This window comes from Vicugna pacos, chromosome 4 (assembly GCF_048564905.1).
Source record: "Vicugna pacos chromosome 4, VicPac4, whole genome shotgun sequence".
Lineage (NCBI taxonomy): Eukaryota > Metazoa > Chordata > Mammalia > Artiodactyla > Camelidae > Vicugna > Vicugna pacos.
The window spans coordinates 73,319,808-73,337,170 of record NC_132990.1 but is presented as its reverse complement, the minus strand read 5'-3'; the positions used below and the strand labels follow the sequence as shown (position 1 = coordinate 73,337,170).

At 56.1% G+C, this 17,363-nt stretch overlaps 1 protein-coding gene across 1 annotated transcript; it reads right to left on the bottom strand.

Moving 5' to 3' along the window:
• Positions 1–4,656: 4,656 nt before the first annotated feature.
• SLC27A4 (solute carrier family 27 member 4) lies at positions 4,657–17,277 on the bottom strand. The gene is made up of 13 exons (XM_072960207.1): positions 17,139–17,277; positions 15,727–15,894; positions 13,813–14,207; positions 12,416–12,574; positions 10,978–11,047; positions 10,779–10,870; positions 9,852–9,961; positions 9,377–9,586; positions 9,064–9,190; positions 8,318–8,455; positions 8,001–8,165; positions 7,766–7,912; positions 4,657–5,510 (listed from the first exon to the last, which is right to left on the bottom strand). The coding sequence occupies exons 2-13, from the start codon at positions 15,885–15,887 to the stop codon at positions 5,353–5,355; spliced, it is 1,932 nt and encodes a 643-aa protein (XP_072816308.1). The 5' UTR covers positions 15,888–15,894; positions 17,139–17,277; the 3' UTR covers positions 4,657–5,352.
• Between the last annotated feature and the right edge of the window lie 86 nt (positions 17,278–17,363).

The window sequence follows — 17,363 nt, the reverse complement described above, 5'->3', positions numbered from 1 at the left end:
ACCCAAGCAAGAAACCTTGACGTTGTTCTTAATTCTCTTCTACATCCAGTCACCACATCTGTATTTGTCTCCTTCCGAAGCTGATTTTGCAGCCCTGAATTCTATTGCCACCCCTATCACCTCTCACCTGCACCTCCTTCTCTGGCTTGCCTGCCTCCTACCTCAGTCCGTCTGGCTGCGGCTTCTTTGTACAGCAGCTCCACAGATGGCCCTAAGCCCCTTCAGTGTACCAGGCGTTGTCCCAGGGCATTGGCAAAATAAGGACAAATGAGACACAGCTCTGGTCCTCTAAAAGCACAAAAGAATCCTATGGCAAATGGAAAGGCCCCACATTCACCATGCTATGTGGAACTCAGTTTCCCTAATCTGTAAATAAGGCTTTGGGGCCAAATGCTCTCCTAAGGTCCTTTCAGCAAAAAGATATTTTCACTGGTTCTTCCAGAGTTGAGCTCTAGAAACCTTGCCTGACTCATCTTAGATCCTTAGCTCATAGTAAGGAGCTTAACACATTGTAGGGGTTTGGTAAGTGCTTGCTGAATGAGTTAGTTAATGAATGAATGAGTGAATACGTATCAGTCCTTTGCTGAAAGTCATTTAATGGCTTCTCTTTGCCAACAAGGTAAGGACCTCTCATCCTCGCCCACCTCTGAGCTGAATATCCTCTAACCCTGGGAATTGCTGCCTCCTGGGGCTGGAACAGGAGAGGTAGAGAGCTTTTGAAAAGGTCCATCCATTTGACAAACAAACATTGAGCACCGGTTAAGTGCCAGGTCCAGTGCTGGTGCTGGGAACTCAACGGTGAACAAAACCAAGGGGTCCCTGCCTTCCTGGGGCTGATGTTTCTGGAAAAGACACAGACATAAAAACAGACCACACAGTGCAATCAATGTTATGACGGGGAAACACAGGGGCCCGAAAGAGCTGGAGGAGGACCCCTTCCAGCCCCGGGATCAGGCAAGGCTTCCCAGAGGAAGTCACATCCAAGCCCATGTCCCAAGGAACTGCGGGAGGTGGAGGTGGGCAGGATATGGCGTGTAGGAAGGCCAGAGGCACTCCTTCCCGTCCAGAGGAGTGGGAATCCTTCCCACATTTCAACAGGCAGGGGGGCCTCCAACTTTTCCTTGCATAGCCCAGAGACTGGGAGCTCACTCGTGAGTAAGTAAGCCCCTTCTGTGAATGCCTGGCTCTCAGTCTTAGAAACTCTTTTCTTCTGACCCCAGGCCTACCTTACTCATCCTCCTAATTAGTAACAGTAATAGTTTAACATGTATTTATTCAAAGAGCACTGAATGCCCACTTTGCATCTGCCAGGTGCTTTATAGGCATTATCTGATTGATTTCTCACAGGGGCTACTATTGGCTCCATTTTCCAAATATGAAAACTGAGGCTCAGAACCGGTAACTTGTCCATGGACCCCTATGTGTCCAGCCCCAACCCCAGGTTGTTATGCCTTCAGGATTCTTGACGCTCACTGTGTCCTGATAGGCTTGGCTCACCCAAACGTCTTCCCCTGGGATCCACACAGAAGAGGGACTTGGGCCCCAACCCCTGTCCCTCTAGCAGGCTGGCCAGGCCGGGCGTTGGCCTCCATCCCCTCTGAAGCTCCTAGGGAGACAATGGCAGCGTCTGCGGGGGAGGCAAGGGCGCGGGTGCCCCCCTGCCCACTGCCTTTTGTCTCCCCGCCTGCTCCCCTTGTGCTCCCCGGGAGACTGGGAGGTGCCTCTCGCAGGCTTCCTCCTCCCATTCTTGTGCTAATTGAGTGTCAAGCTGAGATCAGTGAGAAAGAAATCCGCCCCAGCTCGGGTTAAACTGCCGCCAAAGACGAGGGCTGAGCCCAGAATATCATTAGGCTGGGAGGAAGCTGGGCCCCCTCCTCCAAGGGAGGGGCTGGCCACGCATTCAGGCCCCTTTGAAAGTCACTTGGTTGCTCCTTCCCTTGCTGCCAGCGCCTCAATTGGCCCCTTGGACGTATTTAACCTTCTTCCCAGGAATTGAAAGTGATACGCCAAGCACTGGCCTGGGCGGCCACTTGCCTGTCTGAGGGCGGTAGGACCTCCGGGGACGCTCAAGGCAGGCCCCTTCCAGCTTCCCCAGTGCAGCGTGCAGATGGGAACACTGAGGCTCCGGGGTGGGGGCCTGCATCCAAGCGCTGCTATTCCTAGGCCCTGTGGTCTCTGCAGAGACTGCCCCTCTGAGCCTCAGGTTCCTCATCTGTGGAATGGGGTTAAAAATAGTAGCTGCTTTGTGTTATGGGTTTAATGAAATAATGCGCATAAAGTGCTTGGCACTGCATCGCGCACGTAGGAAATGCTCCATGGTGGTGGCTGTTAGCAAGTCGAAGGAAGCGGGTTTGGCCTGAAATAAGGATTTCCTAGCTGAGCTCCCAGACCTGGAGGTGTGCAAGGAGAAAGGCCCACAAAGGATTCACTTTGCACACCTTGCCTCAGCTCTCCCCTAGCCCCACCCCTCCAGCCTCACGACCCTTCTTTCATCAGCCCTGCTCACCCTTCACCTCCATGCCTGTTTCACTGCTCCTTCTGTCTGGAACATTCTTACCCCTCCTATTTTTTGATAACTCTTCTTTGAAAGGCCCCTGTGACCATGAAACATGACCCCTCCACCCGTCAGGGCACTGGGTTAGGGTGCAGCTAAGCAAATACCCTTTAATTCCTGACTTGCCAGCCCCCTCTCCCCTGCCCCCAGATAGTGGGCTCCCTGAGGGTAGACCTAGGGTCCGGGTCTCTCATGCTCACCATATCCCCGCCACCAGCTCCCTGCACAGCGTGGGCCTTTAGAATCTGCTCCATAGACGAACTTACACAGCGCTTTGTAAACCATGGGGCACTACAGACATGTAAGGAAATGCCCAATAAACAGGAGCTATCATTAACTGACTTCACAAGCACTGTCTACCGAGCACTTGCTGCAGGCATGGGAGACGACTCACAGCTGTGGCTTCAGATGACCAGAGGCAGACAGGAGAGCTGCAAGGCCCAGAGGCCCACCAGTCCCGATCCTTCACGGAGGGGATGTGGGCAGAGCGGGGTGCAGTGCAGAAGTGGGAAACTTAGGCCTAGTCTGGGGTATTAATACCTGAATATATCTCGTATTCTTTTAGCTACCACGTACTGAGCACATACCAGCACCAGACCCCTTGCTAAGAGATTTCCAAGCACGATCTCATTGTATGTTCGTAACTGTCCCAAGATAGAGATTCCTAGATCTCCATTTACAGGAGAGGAAACTGAGGCTCAGCCTGGCAAATAGACTTGAACCCAGGTCTGATTGACTCCCAAGCTGGAGCTTTTAACGACCACTCCATACTGCCTTTCAGTGATGGTGTTCAATCTGGGGGAAGGAACAGGGGCCTCTGCGGGGGGCCTCCTTCCCATCGGAGAGCGTTCATTGCTGAGGGTTAAAGACACAAAGCTTCACTGTCAGCCAAGTCCAGCTCCTCAGAAGCCCAAAGGTCCACCAGGGAGTCCTCTGGGCTGGGTACCTGCCTGGGGGTGAAGGAGGAACTTACAGTCCCTCTTCCCAGCTCCCCTGGCTGAGCGCTAAGGACTGGACCTGATTCTACAAGCCCCATGCACCCTCTGCTGGTCACACTGGGCCACCGCAGCCATGCCTGCCACTCCCAAACTCCACTGAGCACCGCTCTCCAAGGGCCAACTCCAGGTCTGTCCCTCTCACTTCTGTCAAAAGTGGCACCAGACTCCTCAGTCTTTCAAAGGTCACCCCCCAAATTTCTTATCCTGGCCACCCTCCACCCAAACTGTCAGCTGCTGGCCTGGGGTGTGGCTCACAGATGGCTCCACAAGCATGTGTGGAATGGAAGCTCTTCTAGCTTTCCTGTTGGCTTCTGCACCAAGGGGGCGGTGGAGCAGCAGGAAGAGCACAGAGCTAGGGTTTGCATTCCAGTCCCCACTACTCGCTGTGTGACCTCAGCCAAGTGACAGAGGTTAAACAGCCAAGTGGTGAGGGTTAAATAGTGCAGATAATGCCCTGGGGCACACACACTGCCTACTGCCCTGTGTTGGGTTGGACCACCCTCTTCCCACTGGGTGGGACCTTTCCAGCCTGGGTGTGACTCCAGCAATGGGCTCTAGAGACAGGTGGCCTTCCACTGGCACTGCTGACTACAGCACTGGAAAGACTGCTCCAGGAACTTTCCTAGACCACCCAGCTGGTTAGGAAGCCCTACTTTGCCTCCCACGGCCTCCAAGACCCTGGGAAAATGGACCCCAGCAGAGGGAACCGCATGAGCAAGGGTCTGGAGATGGGACCCCACCATGGGCTAGGGTTTCCTCCCTCAAAGACTCTGAACAGCCCTTTTCTCATAATGGCTACCTTTAGCTCTCTGAATCCTGATTATTCCCATGTCATAGATGAGGACACTGAGCCACTTGCCCAAGGCCACAAGCTCCTAAGTGACACAGTTGGTTTGGACTTTCAAGCTCATGCTGTTAAAACACCTTGCCAGGCTCAGGTGGGAACTGCCCTCAGTCTGAGATAACACTGCGGACAGGGGCTGTGGCCTCTTACCTGCCACATCCCTCAGTCCCAATGAATGAATAAATGGGCAAGTGAGTGCCTGGGGCAGGAGCTGGGGCCTGATCAGGCTAGAGGTGAGCTCAGGTAGCATGCACACAGGCTGGAGGAGTCAAGGCAGAGTTTATTGGCCCCTGAGCGCCTCCCACCCCTTCTTGTCTCACAGCTAGGCCAGTACAGAGATGGAGATGGTGACACGGACAGACAGACCCACAGAGACAGAAAAGTCCTGCCAGAGGGAGAGCCAGGTAGCCACCCAGGGAGAGGAGGAGGGCATGCTCTGTCCAGGCCAACTGCTGCGTCCAGTCCTCCTCCTGCCCTCCTGCAGGCGCCGCATGGGCTGGGTGACATCTGAGCAGCGCCAGGGTCTAGATCCTCTCTGGATACCTGATCCAAAGCCACCACTGCCCTTGCCCACTTGGCTGGCTTCCTGAGTCTGGGAGCTTCTGCCTTGGTCCCATTTACAAGCTGCCTGCTCTTTGGGGAGTGCTTGGTGATCTCCCACCTCCCCCTGCCCTGACCCAAGACATCATCCTGAGGGTCTCAGTCTCAGCCTGGGGTCCAGAGGCCCTGCGTGGCCTCGAAGACATAACATGGATGTGAGGCTTTCACAGAAAGCCTCGGGGGCGGGGGAGGCGGCAGTGAGTCCCTTGGCAGTTTTGAGGAGAAGGGGTCAGCGCTTCTGGGTCAAGGTGCTGGGCCCTGCTTGCTTTGGTCTGGCTTCGCCCAGGACCCCTCTGGGGTGGGAGCTGGGGCTCTGGATCCAGCATCCACTGGCCCTCAGAGGGACCTGGGGCCAATCACAGCTTCTCCTCGCCTGCCTGGATGCGGGTGTAGGCCTCTTGGTCCAGTGGGACGTAGCGGCCCTTCCGGGCATCCAGGTAGAACAGCGGGTCTTTCACAACCTTCAGGTCAAAGCCCTCCTTCCGCAGCTCCATCTTCTGTAACTTAAAGGTCCCTGAGGGAGTGGGAAGACAAGGGGGAAGGAGGGTCAGAGAGTGCACAGCAAAAGCCTGAGCTCCCAGGAACCCACCCCCCAGGGTTGAGGCGGGGCTGCGAGAGAGGGCTGGAGAGAACACAGGAAAAGGGGAAGTGTGGGAGGAGGGGAACTGCCCTTTACAGTTTGCAAAGGCGCCATCCATTACATTATGTAACAGAGCAGCCCTAGCAAAGGTGCCAGGGTTGGGGGGTGTTATCTGCCCCTTTGTGCAGACAGGGAAACTCAGGCCTGAAGAAGGGAAGCTATTAGCCCAGGGCCACGTGCTGAGTGACAGCTGAATGAGGGCCAGAACAGGGGTCTTCCGTGATGGCTCCCTTTATTGGTGCACCTCCCAGGTAAAGGTGTGATGTCATTTAATCTGCACACCACCCCCAGGGGTAGGTGCTCAACCATATTCTATAGATTCTAAGATGCACAAGTTTTTGGATTTTAACATCTCTGAAAGAGCTCAATCAGCAGTGTTTCTTTTCTCCTTAATAGTATATAATGTAAATTATGCATCTTTCAATCAATGTAGGGTTAGCCTCTGTATACATATGAGAAGACTGATGCTCAGAGAGGCACATCTCTAGGCCAGCATCACACAGCTTGTAAGCAGTGTGCTGGGATCTGAACCCAGGTGTGACAGATGCCAGAAATGGCTACAGATTCCTCCCCTCCCTGTACACACACTCCTCTGCCATGTGGCTTGGCCACTTCTCCCAGTTAAGAGCTGGAGTCTTTCTCAACCTCTCCTTGAATCCAGACTGGCCGTATGACTTCTTTGACCCACAGGATGTGGCAGAAGTGATGTTGTGGGAGTTCTGAGTGAGTCCAGGCCTCAAGGAGCCTTGCAGCTCCACCCCCACCCTCTTGGGGGTGCCCTGAAAGCAGTCTAGCCATCCTGGAAAAGGCCATCTATACCCGCACTGTCCAATAGGGTAGTCACTAGCCCTGAGTGGCTATGTAAATTTAATTAAAATTAAACAAAATTTAAAATTTGGTTTCTCAGCCACACTGGTCCCACTTCAAGTGCTCAACAGCTACTTGGGGCCAACAGTACAGGGACAGAACACTTCCTCCCTCCTGGATGCAGAAGTCACAGCGACCCTCTAGTCCTCAGGGAGCTTACAGTCTTGGTCAGGAGCACAGCACCAGTGTCCCCATCTGACCCTCCCCACTGCTTCAGGTGTGCCCAGGGGCCCACTATCTGGCAGGGGCCATGTCAATCAGTGAAGGCCTTCCATCAAGAGAGGGACAGACACAATGGCCCCCTGGGAGGTAGCCAGGCAGACGTGGCCCCAGGCTGAGCAGCCAAGGAGAAGCTGAGCAGTGTAGGGAGCTACGATGGGCAGCAAGGACTGAGGAGAGCAGAGGGGAGGTTTGGGCATGAGCCTCAGCGCTTCCTGCCCATCAGGGAACTCCTGAGAACCAGCAGTGGACAACGGACAGACGGATGGCACCATCCCACCATGTGACGGTGGACCCACCACTCACCCCTCCCTGGATGACAGCCCTTTTCTCATCTCCCCTCCCCTAGGGCCACCTGCAGCCTCTACACATACTCTGCACACAGCTGCCAGAGGGCTTTGTAGGAAACAAATCTGATAAGGTCACTGCCCTGCTCAAACACTGCTGTGGCTCCCTACTGCCCCGGGCACAGTCCAAGCCCCTCCCCAGCCCACAAGGCCCCTGCAGCCCTCTCCATCCCACCTCACGCTGCTGCCCACCCTCTATTGGCTCCAGCTTCGGGGGTCTCCTTTCATTCCTCTAGTACCTTCCTGCCTCAGGGACTCCACACTCACTGTTCCTACAGCCTAGAATGCCTCCCACCCCAAGAAAGTCCTCTCTCTCATTCAGGCCTCAGATGAACCATCACCTCCTCAGGGGAGCCTCCCAGTCATCCCCATGCCCCTCATTCACTTTTCTATCAGTTTAATCTGCATTCTGTTCTTTATCTTTGGGATTCATTGTCCCTGTGGCTGCGTCCCCTACTGCTCCAGAGCTCCAGGAAGGCACAAGTCCTGCCAGAATTTGTCACCTACGTCTCCAAAGCCTAGCACAGTGCCTGGTGCAGACTAATGAAGGACGTATCCCATCTCTCTGAAGGCCTGGTGCGCTCACTTGAATGCAGGCAGGTCAGGTTACCAACCACCTGGCAAGGTGGTGGGTGAAGGTCAAATGATAGCCACCCTGGTCTCTCCAGCAGGACCCTGTGTCCCAGGGGGACAAACCTGTTTTGTGTAGCTCAGGCAGGAAGCGCAGGAAGATGGGGCGGGCATACAGGGGCAGCTCCTTGTCCAAGAGTCGGGCAAAGTGCTCCAGGTCACAGCTGCCAAAGGGCTTGGCCACAGCAGCCATTCCAGCCCGGCCCTCAGTTCCTGGACAGCAGAGCAGACAGTAAGAGCTGGCAGTGGGCCCTGTGGTGCCTCCGCACACAGGCCTGGCACCTCCTGCCTCCCCAGGTACCTGGCACCTCGACGCCATACACTGCCACGTCAGCCATGTCCAGCAGACGGCTGAGCGTGCCCTCCACCTCGGTGGTGGACACGTTCTCCCCTTTCCAGCGGAACGTGTCCCCCGTGCGGTCCCGAAAGTACAGGTAGCCCAGCTCGTCCATCACCAGCACATCGCCTAGAAAGGAGTGGTGTGAGGCAGGGCCCGCGGGCTCGGGCCAGGCCTGGGGGAATTCTGGGAGGTGTTCTCTGAAAAGGAGGAAAGGCCCCTTCATTCCTCTCCACTCTCACTGAGGGGCAGCAAAGGCCTGGGGAGAGGTGCCCACCCACCGGTGAGGTAGGCCTGGTCCCCCTTCCTGAAGACATCGTTGGCAATCTTCTTATTGTTGGCGCCCTGGTTGAGGTAGCCATCGAAGTGCCGCAGGGGGTCCTTATGGATGATGGCGCCCACTAGCTGGCCTGGCTCACCTGGGGACAGCAAAGCCAGGGTCACATTCACCTTGGGGTCTCTTTTGCACCCTAAATGCCCCTGCTGCTGCCCAGAGAAGTGCCCATTTCTTCCCCAGCCTGGGAGCCCCAAGGGCAGGGAGTTCTCCTGGCAGGTCTAGCACACAGAGGAACTTGGTCCCGTGTGGTCACTGAACAGATGGAAAGTCGAACAAACAAATGAAAGGGTGGCCAAGCTCTGTGTGGACAAGTCTAACTAGAGCCAGCATTGCCTGGGCCCTGGCTCTGCTCAAACAGCATTATGTCTTTCACCACTGGAGCCCTCGGGGCAGCCGATGTGGAAGTGTTGCCATCAGCCCCATGTGCAGATACGGGAACTCAGGCACAGCTCTCGGGGGGCTGAGCCAGGATCAGGCAGCCCGGACCCAGAGTCTACAACACGGAAGTGCACAAATAGACTGATGAAGAAATATATGGACGGATGAAAAAGTAAATGTCTGCAGCCCTAAGAGAAGAGCTGACTGATGGCCACTGAACAGGATGGGGTTCCCCACCCACCCACCCCGTCCCATGTCCCTCCCGAGCCAGCCCCACCCACTCTGACCCCCAATCCCACCCCTGGGGCAGACCTGGCTTGCAGGGGAGGCAAACGCCATCAGGTCCCCGGATCAGCTCCATGGTGTTCTCGTTGACACGTACCAGCCGGATGGGGTACACAGAGGACAGGATGCGGCTGTTGAAGCCACAGGCCCCCACCTGCAAAGGCCAAGACTTGAGCCGGGGTCTCCCACCATAGGCCCGAAACTAGACGTGTGTGTGTGTGTGTGTGTGTGTGTGTGTGTGTGTAGTGGCTCTGGCACCCACATTCCCATGCTGGAACTCTGCCCTCCCCTCTGCCCCCAGTGCCTCCAGGGTCCACCTGCGTCCCCAACTGGGTGGCACCTGGCCATCGAAGTTGCCCAGGCTGCAGTTGCACTCAGTGGCCCCATAGAACTCGGCCACCTGGGGGATGTGGAAGCGGCTAGAAAAGTCGGTCCAGATGGACTGTCGGAGGCCGTTGCCAAGTGCCATGCGCACCCGGTGCCGGTTTTCTGCCTCCCGGGGTGGCTGGTTCAGGAGGTAGCGGCACAGTTCGCCGATGTACTGCACAATCTGCGGATGGACTTGGAGTGAGTCTGGGCCCCTGAGGCTGCTGTCACTTCACTGCCTGCCCATCCCCCAAGGGCCTACCCCTACTAGGCTTGTGTTCCACCCAGGGGCTGGCTGCGCAAACCTGTCCCTCTCTGCGCCTCGGTCTCCCCATCTGAACAATAGGAGTGTTGCCCTGTATAAATGGTTGGCTGTCTCCAGCTGTAAGACCTGGGGGAGAGGTCATGAGGGGACAGGGATGGCTCATCCCCCTTCCCTTCCCACTCACTGTGCAGTTGTACTTGATACAATCGTCCCAGAACCGGGAAGCTGAGAACTTCTTCCGGATCACCACTGTCATGCCGCGGAGCAGGCACTGCCCGATTCCCACGATGTTTCCTGAAGCAGAAAGGTGGGCCCCAGAGGTCAGGGAGACAGGAGACCTTCCCTCTAGAGCTTCCTTTTACACAGCCCAACCTCCTCAAAGGCCCTTTCCCCAGTCTCTCTTTCCTGTCCTGTCCCTCCAACACTACCTGATCATATCTCTTGCTCCTGGTCAGACACCTTCCACGGCTCCCCAGGGCCTATGGGATTGAGTGTGCACTCCTTAGACCATCCCCTGGGGCCTCTGGAGCTGGCCTCCAAAATCTTGCTCTAATACCTGTAATGCTGCTACTCAGCCAGCAGGGACTGAGCTAGCCTGCCTGGCTCGGCACCTCACATCTGCCTGCCTTGGGTACACCTTCTCCAGGAAACCTTCCTAGTTGTAACTGGGCTCTTCCCTTGAGCTGAGCTCCTGCTCCCTGCTCCTCCCCACAGTTGATGCCTTTTCTTGTACTGGAGTCAGGTAGGTTTCCATCACTCATCCTGCTCCAAATACACATACACCCGAACTCTAAGCAACTTGAGGGCAGGAGCTATATTTATTGCATCTCTGTCCTTCTTTATAAGAGAAAGCGGCAAGGCCACGCCCACCTGTGTAAATGAACTGAACAGTCAGGCCAGCCCAGGTGGCTTATGGGACACAGCCACACACACCAGTGATGCTGGTGTGGACACCCTCATTCAGAGGTCAAGTCAATGGCCACATCTGGATTTGAATCCATATTTGACTCCAGAGGTCACATGATTCTCCTGCAACACTCTGCCTGTCAAGAAGGGCGGGGTTCCTGAGACCTTGGGGGTGCTGGAGGCTGAGGGGGCAGGCCTGGGATACCTGCAGAGTGGTAGAGAGGGAGGCAGTCATAAACAATGTCGTCGGGCCGCATGCGGAATCCGTAGTACACCAGGGCAACCATGCGGTAATACCTGGAAGGGGAGAGGGCGAAGGGCTCAGTAGGCCCCTGGAAAGGCAGGAGGAGAGGCTCCCAGGCCCCACCATCCCCAGGCCTCCCCTCAGAGCACCTTTCCCTTACCTGCTGTGCACCACGATGGCGGCTTTGGGCAGCCCTGTGGTACCTGACGTGTAGATGTAGAAGAGCTTATCTGAAGAAAACAAACACAGGATTGGCTGTGAGAGGGGGCAGCACATGGCTGGGCCCGGAGTCAAGACAGATGAACATGTGTATGTGTGCATCGTTCAATACCCACTCCCATCACACCTCCTCCAGGAAGCCTACTCTGATGACCCCAGACACCACTCTGCTTTAATGCCTGCACCTGTTCCTTCAACAAACTTTTTCTGGGCCCTTGCTCTGTACCAAGCCTGGGGAGACATCAGTTACTAGGATGGGAACAGGCCCTGTGCGGGTAGTGGTCACAGCCAAATGGAACAGGAATATGAGGACAAAGTGCTGGGAAGTACAGGCCCTGTCAAAGCCCAGTGGCAGCACCTGACCCAGGCTCCAGGGAGGGGAGGTAACACCAGGGAGGGCTTCTCAAAGGAGGTGGTGCCTACCCTGAGTCTTGGAGCATGAGGAGGCATTAGCTGCAGGAAGCAGGGTGCAGAGGTAGCTTCTGTACCACTGACCATTTCTTTATCCCTCCCTACAGCCCAGACCAGGGGCTGTCACATTACAGTTATTGTATGAGGCTGAGCTCCAAAAGGCTGGAGGTTCCAGGACATCAGGACACCTGGCACAACCAGCCTGAGTCCCTGCCCTCAAGGAGGTTACAACAGCACCCAGCAGACAAGATCCACATACAGCAGAGGTTAAATGATGACAACAATGGCCAGTTACTGAGCACTTCAAGTCATACCCTAGCTTCCCACTGTATCTCTTCCAATCCTCAAAGCTGCTCCATAACACAGGTTCTGCTACCATCCCTAGTTTTATGGCAGTGGGAACCGAGGCTCAGAGGGCAGCTCAGGTGTTCAGGGTCACGCAAGGGAAGAAGTAGAGCTGGGATATGAACTTAGCCCACACTCTGAGCCTCCAGGCAAGGCAGCAAGCTATGGGCTCCACAAGGCAGGCTAGAGGGTAGAGGAAGAGATGTGAGAGGACCCGGGAGGCTGCCTGGAGGAGGGGAGGGAGAGGCAGGTAGCCCAGTGCAGCCCATCGGGGTCTGCACTAAACAGGTGCTGGATGAATATACAAAGGGTCTTGCCCCCGGCCCACCCCCAGGCCAAACTCAGACAAAGCAGGCTCCTGGGCTCCTCGTGATCCTGCACATGTTCGTTAGGCAACGAAGGCTGTTCAAGAACTGCGTTTTTTGTGCCCGGCACTTTCACACATTAGCTCATGCAGCCTTCATAGTAACCCCAGGGTTACTGTCTTCATTTTCCCAGATGGAGAAGGGAGGTGGTGTGACTCTCTCCAGGCTGCATGGCATATTTACAGCAGACCCCAGGCCCAGAGGCCAGTGCTCTGTCCTTGGCCATCTTAGAATCCCTCTGTGAGGGGAGGGGCCCACCTAAGAAGCCCTTGTTGGGGCGGCTGGGTAGGTGCCTGGGGGCCTCTTCCAGCAGGGGGTCCAGGTGTTCTGTGCCAGCGGGCACCGCGCTGGGTTCCCAGGGACCGGAGCAGAAGAGACTGAGCAAGGGGTCCAGGCTGGTGTGGATCTCCCAGACAGCTGTGGGGAAGACAGGGAAGATCAGGAAACGCCATGTTCCCAGGAACCTCTGCTCACGTCAGGGCTGAGCATGTTTTGAGGAAAGACGGGCTGGGTGGGGCAGAGAGATGGATGAAGCACCTGGGACCTCAGTATAAGGAAGGTGCTGATAGGAGCAACAGCTAACTATACTGCAGGACCTTTAAATGTATTCTCCTGTCTACAAAAATTAGGTGCCAATAACAACCCATTTTACAGGTGAGAAAACTGAGACTCTGAGAATAGAAGGGACTCGCTTACAACTAGAATGTGCTGGAGCTGGGACTCAAAACCAGCTCTATCACACACCAAGGTTTATACTCTTACTCACTGTACTACACTCATCCTGGGGGGCTGTTCAGAAGGAAGCAGTGGGGTCAGAGGCCAGCAGCCCCCCAGTGTCTTCAGAGAGTGAGAACATTCTGTTGGGCTCCCCTGTGCACTACAGACATCCAGATACTCACCCGCCTTGGGCACAGGCCAGTCCTGGCCCACTCGGCCCCACTTCCTCTGGCGTCCTCTTGATTTGTCCAACCCTCCCCCTTCTCCCTACTGCGTTCTGCCTCCTCCCCTTTCAGCATCCTAATAACCTCTCCTGTCCATTATCCTGTAGCCACAGCAGCGTGGGGAGAAAGAATAGGGACACTGTGGCAAAGCCCAAGATCAAATCTCAGTTCTTTCACTTATCAGCTGTGTGATGTGGGGTGAGTGTCTCACACCACTCTGAACCTCAGTCTCCTCATCTGTGAAGCTGAGATGACAATCTACCTCAGCAGGCTTTATGAAGAGTTTTGGAGCTGCTTTTGTAAAGCACCAAGCTCGACACTTGATCAGTACCCGAGGTGGCAATAAAACATGGGCTCTGCAGGAGAAAGGGGATCAGATTCTTGTTCTCATTTTGTAGATGAGGTAAATGAGGCCTAATTAGTCACAAGAATGGTTACCATTACATCTGAGGGCTCACCTAGCATCAGCCACTTTGTTAAGACTTCCGTTATCTTCCTGAAACTAGTGTGAGGTAGGTGCTTATAGTGAGGAAACTGAGGCCCAGAGCTTCCATCTCTTACTCAGGTTTCCAGCTTACTAGGGGCAGAGCCCAGGCCATCTGACTCCAGGGCTGAGGTCCTTAACCTCTGAGCCACACATTCTCCCCAAGGGTTGGAGGGGGTGTGTGGCAGTCCTGTGGGACTCTCGCCAGTCCCCGCCCCTCTGGGACTCACCTGGGGCCATCTCGCTGCCAAAGATGAGAGCCCGGGCCTGAGAGGAGGTCAGGCAGTGGCGCAGGGCGTCCAGCCGGAGGTTGGTGTTGATGAGCGCCGCCTCTACGCCCAGCTTGGCCATGCCCAGCCACAGGCCCACAAACTCATTGCGGTTCTCCATGAAGAGGGCAACCACATCACCCGAGGCCAGGCCCCGGGCCTGCAGGAAGTTGGCCACACGGCTTGAGTAGTCATCTAGCTGGCGGAAGGTCCAGTGGGTGTCCGTGCCCTCAAAGATCAGGGCCGTCTTGTCAGGGTGACGTTGGACTGTGGAGGCGAACAAGATGGGCACTGTGCGCCGCTCCCGCAGGTGCTGGCGGACCTTGGACTTCACCTTCAGGAGCACTATGCCACCGCTGTGGGGAGAGACAGAGGGGGCCGTGAGTGCTGGGCGTGCGTGTGTGTGTGCGCGTGTGCGTGGGGGCAGGGGCGGGTCTAAGACCCTGGCCCAGGTTGCTACCCCATTGGCCTGAAGCTCCTGAGCCCAACCACTGGTGACACTCCCCCTTCCCAGCACCTGTGTCAGGGCAGCCTTACACGCGGTGGCTCACAAATGCTGCACAGTAACACCAGGAACCCGGACGATGAATTTACGGGTGGCATGTGGCAGCGCTGACATCTGAACCTCAGTCTTTCCTGGTTCCAGAGTCCAATCCCACCACCCTCTAAGCTCTGCTCTGAGTCTGCTGCTCTGTCAGAGCCTTCCACAACCCCAGGGCCCCGAATCAAAGTCCAAACTCCTCGTCCTGGACCTTCCACAGCCCCTTATGGTACCTCTCCCCCTTACTACCAGTAAAAAAGAGGATGTTTGTGATCTGTCCAGTCCCCCTCCTTGTAAGCCCAGCAAGGGTGGGGCTCCATCCTATTCACTGTCTTGCCCCTGGGGCCCTGCTCAGGGCTGGGCACAGTAAGTGCTTGTGAAATAGCTTGGCAATATCCCCCTTTCCTGCCCCATCCCTGCCACCTCTGACCCCTGAACTCTCCCAGCTCCCCAGCCTCTATGCCTTTGCTGATGCTGTGCCCTCTGGCTAGAATTCCCTGCTCCCACCTTCTTGAGGCGACTCTCAAGTACAATTGCTTTTTCTCCAGGAGGCCTTCTCTGATTCCCCAAGGCACTGGCCAGAAGCCACCTCTCTGTGCTCTATTCTCCCACAGCTCTACTGCTGCCACCCCTCCTGTAGTGGCCACCTGATAATCAACTGACAAATGCTGAGCTGCCTGTTCTGAGCATGGCTCCCTCACTGTGCTGGGCGCTGGGACATTACTGTGAGCAAGACTGCCAGGGTCTCTGCCCACATGGCACTGCCAGTTTAGGGATTTACTGTGTCCCATTCTGGTCTCCCTGACCAGTCTGAGCTTGGCCTAGAACTAGGTCTGCCTCTGGACCCCAGAGCCAGCCCAGCCCCTGGCACAGAGCAGGTGGCAGCAGGTGTTTCTAGTGCAGGATATCCCCGACTTTCTTTGGGGAGCAGGTTCTCCCAGACATGATTCAGAGCCCTGCTCTAGAACTCAGTGTCCTCTTAGATTCATTATCAGCTGGAGGACAGGTCTTCCCCTCAGGGTTCCTCTTCACCCTCTCACAAGCTATAGTTACAAATGTCTCCTCAACACACCTGGTGTTTGATGTCCCAGGCCCCCAAGTCTGCTTCAAGCTAAGGAGCACCGAGTTAGGGAAATTCTCTGGGAGGAGACTTTGACCTTGGAGATGGAGATACCTGTACTACTACCAGGGGAAGGGCGTGGAGCAAAGGCTGCTCCTTTGGGGCCCAGGTACCCTATGCTGGCAGAGGCCGTGGGTCTGGTCTGAGATTTTTGGGGTTAGGAGCCTAGCACAATGTAGGAGACCCCAGGGAGCGCTGTACCCCAGGTACTCACAAGATATCACGTCTGATAGTCTTGATAAAGATTCGGATGAAGCGCCAGCCGCCAGACCCCAGGTAGAGGAACAGCAGGGAGAACCCGACATGGGTCCAAGGAAGTTTCAGCACCAGCTTGGAGAACAGCAGCATCCCCACCAGAGATGCCCCAAGCAGCATTGTGGCCCTGTGGGCACAGGGCAGTCAGTGGACCCAATGCCTGGGCCCAGGCAGCCAGGCCACTATGATCCCAAAGGGTCAACCTGTAGTCAGACTTAGCCACATTGAGTAGGGTAGCTGAGGACAGGGTCTCTTGCCTGGGTTGTCTGAAAGGGTCAGGCTAGAGGTATGGAACTTGAGGTAAGGAGATCCAGGACTGAGAGGCAGAGGCTGGGTTTTAGCTCCCTAGTCCCATTTATGAATCTCTGAATGACCTTGGGCCCCCTTTCCCACTTGAGTCCTTAGTCTCCTACTCTGTGCAACAGGTATAATGAGAATTGCTCTTAGAGGCCCTTCCAACCAAAACAGGAGTCCACTCTCCTGCCAACCAGGATCCTAACCAAAATGGCTTGGAGCAGGTATTGACTTAAGTGCCTTTCGCTCAACTCCCCCCAAGAGACCTAGGGAGTTTCTGTAGATGATCAGGCCAAGTCACAACACCCAAAGTGACAGCTTCCTGGGAAGGGACCCTGCTCAGTCCCTACCCAGTCTCAGGTAGCGCCATGCCTCTGCTGGCCCACAGAGGGCGACGGAGAAAACAGGTTAGAGCCTGGAGATGCCTGAGAGGTGACCGCCCAGAGGAGAAAGGTGACAGAGAGGAAGAGGGTCTTGAAGGCATCCCCACAAATACACTCAGCAAGTCATTCAGATGAATCTTTGGAGACTAGGGCTAAAGGGGAGAGGAATGGCTGGCAGACCTGAGATTAGGACTCCTGGGCTCTATTTCTGGCGCTTTATGGACTTGCTCAAGGAGCAGCAGATGGGACTCAGTTTTCCCTATGTGCTCCTATTCCCCGGGGAGGGGCTGAAGGTCACGGCTGTGAAGTACCCTGAGATTCTCCAAGCCTTGATGAGGACATGGTCTGGATCACAGGGAGCCCTTAGACCATACCTCCTCCTCCATGCGAAAAGCAAAAGCTGAAGGGGCCCAAACCAACTCCAACGCTAAAGATCTTCAAAGTCCTCAGACTCTGGCCTCCCAGAGCTTGACAGGTCAGAAGGCAAGAACCTGTCCTGGATGTCTGGGGAATGTGACAAGGAGAGAAGGGGATACCTAGATCCCTCAGGCCCCGGTCCCAGGTCACTGCGGACCGCCCTGGCCCTTTGAGCCAGGGTCGTAGAGCGCCCGGCAAGGAGACGGAACAGCAGGGCGCGCCCCCGACCTCAGCACATTCCCCTGCCCGGAGACCCAGTGGCCTGGCCTGTGCTCACCCGGCTTCGGCCCCGCCGAGCGGCGCCCTGTCCAGATGTAGCCCAGTTGCGGTAGCAGAGTGGGGAGCGCGGGGGGCACCAGCCGCTCCTGGGCGCGCAGAGCCGGGTCTCAGTAGCACTTAGCCGGCTCTGCGCCCTGCATGGCCCGGCCGCCCAGCTGGCCCCGCCCGCCCGCGGCGCTCCTCCCCCGCCCGCCTCCTGCAACCCAAACCGGCTGCGCCGGCC

Excerpts from the sequence above, each read along its gene's own strand:
- SLC27A4 (XM_072960207.1), bottom strand. The coding sequence starts at position 15,887 with ATGCTGCTTGGGGCATCTCTGGTGGGGATGCTGCTGTTCTCCAAGCTG. Across the intron at positions 14,208-15,726 it reads ACTATCAGACGTGATATCTT|CGGTGGCATAGTGCTCCTGA; the intron begins GTGAGTACCTGG and ends CTCTCCCCACAG. Across the intron at positions 9,191-9,376 it reads TGGGCAACTTCGATGGCCAG|GTGGGGGCCTGTGGCTTCAA; the intron begins GTGCCACCCAGT and ends TGGCCTTTGCAG.